Here is a 4,179-nt window from a genome sequence, read left to right on the forward strand (position 1 = left end):
CCCAGCAAACCTAGTCGCCTCCCGGCGATAGACAGAATCTAAACCCATCAACGTCTCGGCCAAGGTCATGGCAATACAGTTCTTCCCTTCTCTCAAACCTTGGGCGACTTCGATCAGGCGAATGCTAGCCCCGCCGAAGCCCGAGGAAAGCAGAAAGTGAGACAACATACATAAGCAGAGGGCGTGTTGCCGAAAACCCTGCCAATAATGGTTGCCGCGGTCACCGGCATCGGAAAAACGATGGATCAAGCCAAGGATGTCCAGCTCTCCACTGCAGATCAGAGATCGAGCGTCGTGCGCTGTGAGCCCACACATCCGCCCTAAAGCCTGGGCATGACCAAAACGGAGCTGGGGCAAGATCATTTCAGAACATGCGGACTCCATCAAAGCCTGAAAATCTTCGAAAGTAGGGCACATCTCTTGGCCGCCAAAGCTAAAAACATGCGTCACTGGATTCCAGAACCTTGCTGCGGCATGGAGAAAAGGAAGCTGTAGTGGAGAACGGCTCAGCGTGAATAGTGCATTCAAGCCGAAACCCCGGAAATTCAACTTTTCCGAGCCATCTAGAGAAGAGATCCAAGATGTGATATTTTCTGCGAGAAACGCCTCCATTTTTGCCTAAAACTAAGATGAAATGAATGTTCCCGAAGTTGGGGCTTTTATAGAAGGAAAAACACTATTCACGGGAACACGTGTCAAAAATCTGGTGGCTGCAGGACTGAATGGCCGGCCAGCTACTTTTTCTGGCTGGCCAGCCATTTACTTTTTCAGAAATGGCCGGCCAGCTGTCTCTCTCCACCAAAAATGGCCGGCCAGCTCCCAGGAACGGCCAGCAATGCTGCAGTGTATCTCCGTTTCGGATACGTTCCGATGCCCGGATCGTCAGAAATACACTTTGTTATTGTTGAGTTTTGCTTATCGAGTTGTTGCATTTTGCTTATCGAGTTGTTTGTCGGGCGGGCGTGTTTATGTTTTTGAGTCATTGCTCTCGGTTTAAGCAATTGTTGTTAAAGTCTTGAGTTGTCAATGTTATTGCATTTTGTTTATCGAGTTGTAAACTTGCTAAAGATTCTGTTATATCTTAGTGAGTTGAGTTGTTTAGTTTGTGCGTCGGTTCACTACCTGACTTGGTGATTACACAATGCGCATTTCCATTCAATTTCATTTTTGTGCAAAATAATGATGCGATACGATGCTAAAATACAAACACATTTTCAAAAGCTATTTCATTTCATCATGCTTTACAACAAACAAAGGTACAAGTTTTACAAAAATAAAACTGCCTAACAATGTGCAAAGTGCTACAAACTACTAGTAAAAAGAAAAATAAAGTAGGAAATAGCAGCATCAAAATCCTCGGGAGCGGGAACGAGAAGTACGCCTCGTCCTCTTTTGCGGGACGACCTCCACACCATCATCTGAGTCGGAGCTGTCATCCTCAGGATCCTCCTCAGCCTCACCTCTGTTCCCCGAGCCAAAACCGGAGCCTCCCTCCTCAACAGATGTCTCGAACTGACGGTCGGTAGCCTCAGCATCCTCCTCCTCCTCATCAGACTCCACCTCCACAACATGAGCCCTACGTCTGCGGACGGGCCCTCCTCGAGCTCCTCGAAAAGGCCTAGATGGCCCGGCTCCTCGGGAAGGCCGAGATGACCCCGCCCCCTGAAAAGGCTCAGATGGCCCAGCTCCCCAATGAGGCCCAGGTGGCCTGGCCTGCGGCTGACCGGACCATGTAGGCATCTGGAAACAAGGAGTTCAAATCAAAATACATCAGTCCAAATATGTACATCGGATACAGATATAAGCAAAGACTACATGAAGTGGGTGTATGTGAATACAGTGTACAAGTGGGGTATGTCAGATGTGCTCTACACAAATAGTCTATCAATGCGGTGGAAATCAGCATGTCATCAGAAGTATGATAAATGCCAGGAAAACTGAAAGGTACCTGAATGCCCGCAACGGACAACTGTGCCTCCCTGCGCAGGACCATGCCCTCGAGTGTGGCCACTAGTCCAACCATCTCCTCTATGTACCCTCGCGATGGCTGCAAAAATGAGCTCATAATCATCAGTGAACAGAAGGGTGTCTAAACATCTGAATGATGAATGAAAAGTGGAGCATACCGGCGGTGAGTCCGGATCAATGGCGTATCGATCACTGGGCGTCAGAGGCTCTAGTGGAATCGGAATCGGAGAGCTAGCCCCGTACTGCCACGCCATCAACTCAGTGGGCATATCTGGCCATCCGACATGAGGATGAATCGACGGAGCCGGAGGAGCTGGTCTACTCCCACCTCTAGATGTGCCAGCCCTACTAGAAGAAGGGATGTCGGTACCCCGAGCCTGAGCCTGATCCGAGGATGACATACCGGCAGGTCTCATCATCGGAATACGAGCTTCTGTCAATGGAGGCATCAAATATATGTGACGGTAGGTGGCGTAGTCCCCCTCCGCAACATATAGCAAAGCATCGCTGCCCAGCATGGCGCCGACCACCTCTGAGTAGGAAAGTCTGTCAGCGGTCCGCATACTGGCTGGGGGTACTGCGGGAATATCCTGAGAAAGATACCCCTGTACCTGGCGCAGAAAGCGCTCCCCCAGGAACCAGACTCTGCCCACTGGCCCTTCGAGCAGGACCCTATACCGGGAGATGCCTGACGCTCCGGTATACTGAAGCAGGAGATCATCACCCAGGGGTGCCCAAGGCTGCCAAGTAATCTGCGGATGATAAATGCATAAACCAATCAGAAATCAAGAATATACAGAGCAAGTCAAAGATGAAAATGAAAAGAACTGAAAGTTCTGAAGTACCTCCGAGTGTCGCACAGTGTCGAAATATTGCCGCAGGCGAGCGAGGGTCTCTCGAGGCCTCGCCCGGTGGGGGCCCTCAAATATCAATGAATATGGGGTCACGGGAATCCCCACCACCTCCAGCACTGGGGCTAATGAGGGGAAGTACACATAAACCCATAGCTGAGAAAAGCAGTGCAGAATGTAAGTACGAAATGCTGAGAGCAAAATACAGACTGTAAAAGTGCGCTGTGTGTGCAATGTACAAGTAATGAAGGGCAGAAATGTAAAACGAGGGGACAGAAAGTACCTCCCAAGCTCTCCAGTAGCCGCCAAGCAAGTCGCCCCGCCCGCGGGAGGTCGCGCTCATATAAAAATAAAGGGTAGCCAGGCCGGCGCCACCCCAATCATATCTATGGACCTGTGATAGGTCAACTAGAGCGCTCAACAAATATAGCCCAATGGTGTTCCCTCTGTCGGCGAACAAGGTAGTCCCGAAGAGGAACATCAGGAAACCACGGGCATACTGCTCCGTCTCCACGGGACTCTCAGGCACCATCTCCGCCCGCCGGAAATGGGAGGAGAACCAAGTGTATCTGACTCTCCCTGAAACCCTATCAACAGGTGGGCGAGCCCCCAACAAATACATCCAGGCGGCCTCCCACTCGCCCATATCCTCGTCGTAGGGAATGGACCAACCTCCGACGTCTAAGCCGGTCAATACAGCAAAATCAAAAGGGGTCATAGTCATGTCCCCGGTAGCAGAGAAATGGAAGGAATTGGTGGTGTCCCACCATCTCTCTACCAGAGCTGCCATCAAGGTCCTCCTGGCAGGACAGCGTGATAACCCGACACAGAAAGGGCCAAACCCTGCCAGATCCACTAAATCTCTGACGCCCTCCGGGAGCTCAGCGTACCAATCCCGCGCCATGGTGGAACCATATCCTCGCACACTGCGGGAGCCACCCTGCATTCAGAATGAATATATGTGTCAATAATGAAATGGGCTGTGTGCCAATATAATGAAATGGGCTGTGTGCCAATAAAATGAATAGGCTGTGTGCCAATGAAATGAAATGGGCTGTGTGCCAATGAGATAAAGTGGGCTGTGTGCCAATAATGAAGTAGGCTGTGTGCCAATGAAATGAAATGGGCTGTGTGCCAATGAGATAAAGTGGGTTGTGTGCCAATAATGAAGTGGGCTGTGTGCCAATGAAATGAAATGGGCTGTGTGCCAATGAGATAAAGTGGGCTGTGTGCCAAAAAGATGAAATGGGCTGTATGCCGATGAAGTGAAGAAAACCACATGCAAATCTATCTACCTGGGCTGCGTGTTCAGAAAATTTGAATTTTGGGCTGCGTGTTCAACTTTCAGTTAATTTGTGGG

General features: G+C 50.2%; 1 protein-coding gene across 1 annotated transcript; it reads right to left on the reverse strand.

Annotated features, from left to right (window-relative positions):
* Window positions 1-1,223: 1,223 nt before the first annotated feature.
* On the reverse strand, window positions 1,224-2,561 carry LOC145807595 (uncharacterized). The gene is made up of 3 exons (XM_082906070.1): window positions 2,127-2,561; window positions 1,949-2,047; window positions 1,224-1,740 (listed from the first exon to the last, which is right to left on the reverse strand). Exons 1-3 carry the CDS (start codon window positions 2,529-2,531, stop codon window positions 1,348-1,350), a joined length of 897 nt encoding a protein of 298 aa, XP_082762196.1. The 5' UTR covers window positions 2,532-2,561; the 3' UTR covers window positions 1,224-1,347.
* Between the last annotated feature and the right edge of the window lie 1,618 nt (window positions 2,562-4,179).

Source organism: Camellia sinensis, chromosome 14 (genome assembly GCF_055761805.1).
Source record: "Camellia sinensis isolate YWXY chromosome 14, ASM5576180v1, whole genome shotgun sequence".
NCBI lineage: Eukaryota > Viridiplantae > Streptophyta > Magnoliopsida > Ericales > Theaceae > Camellia > Camellia sinensis.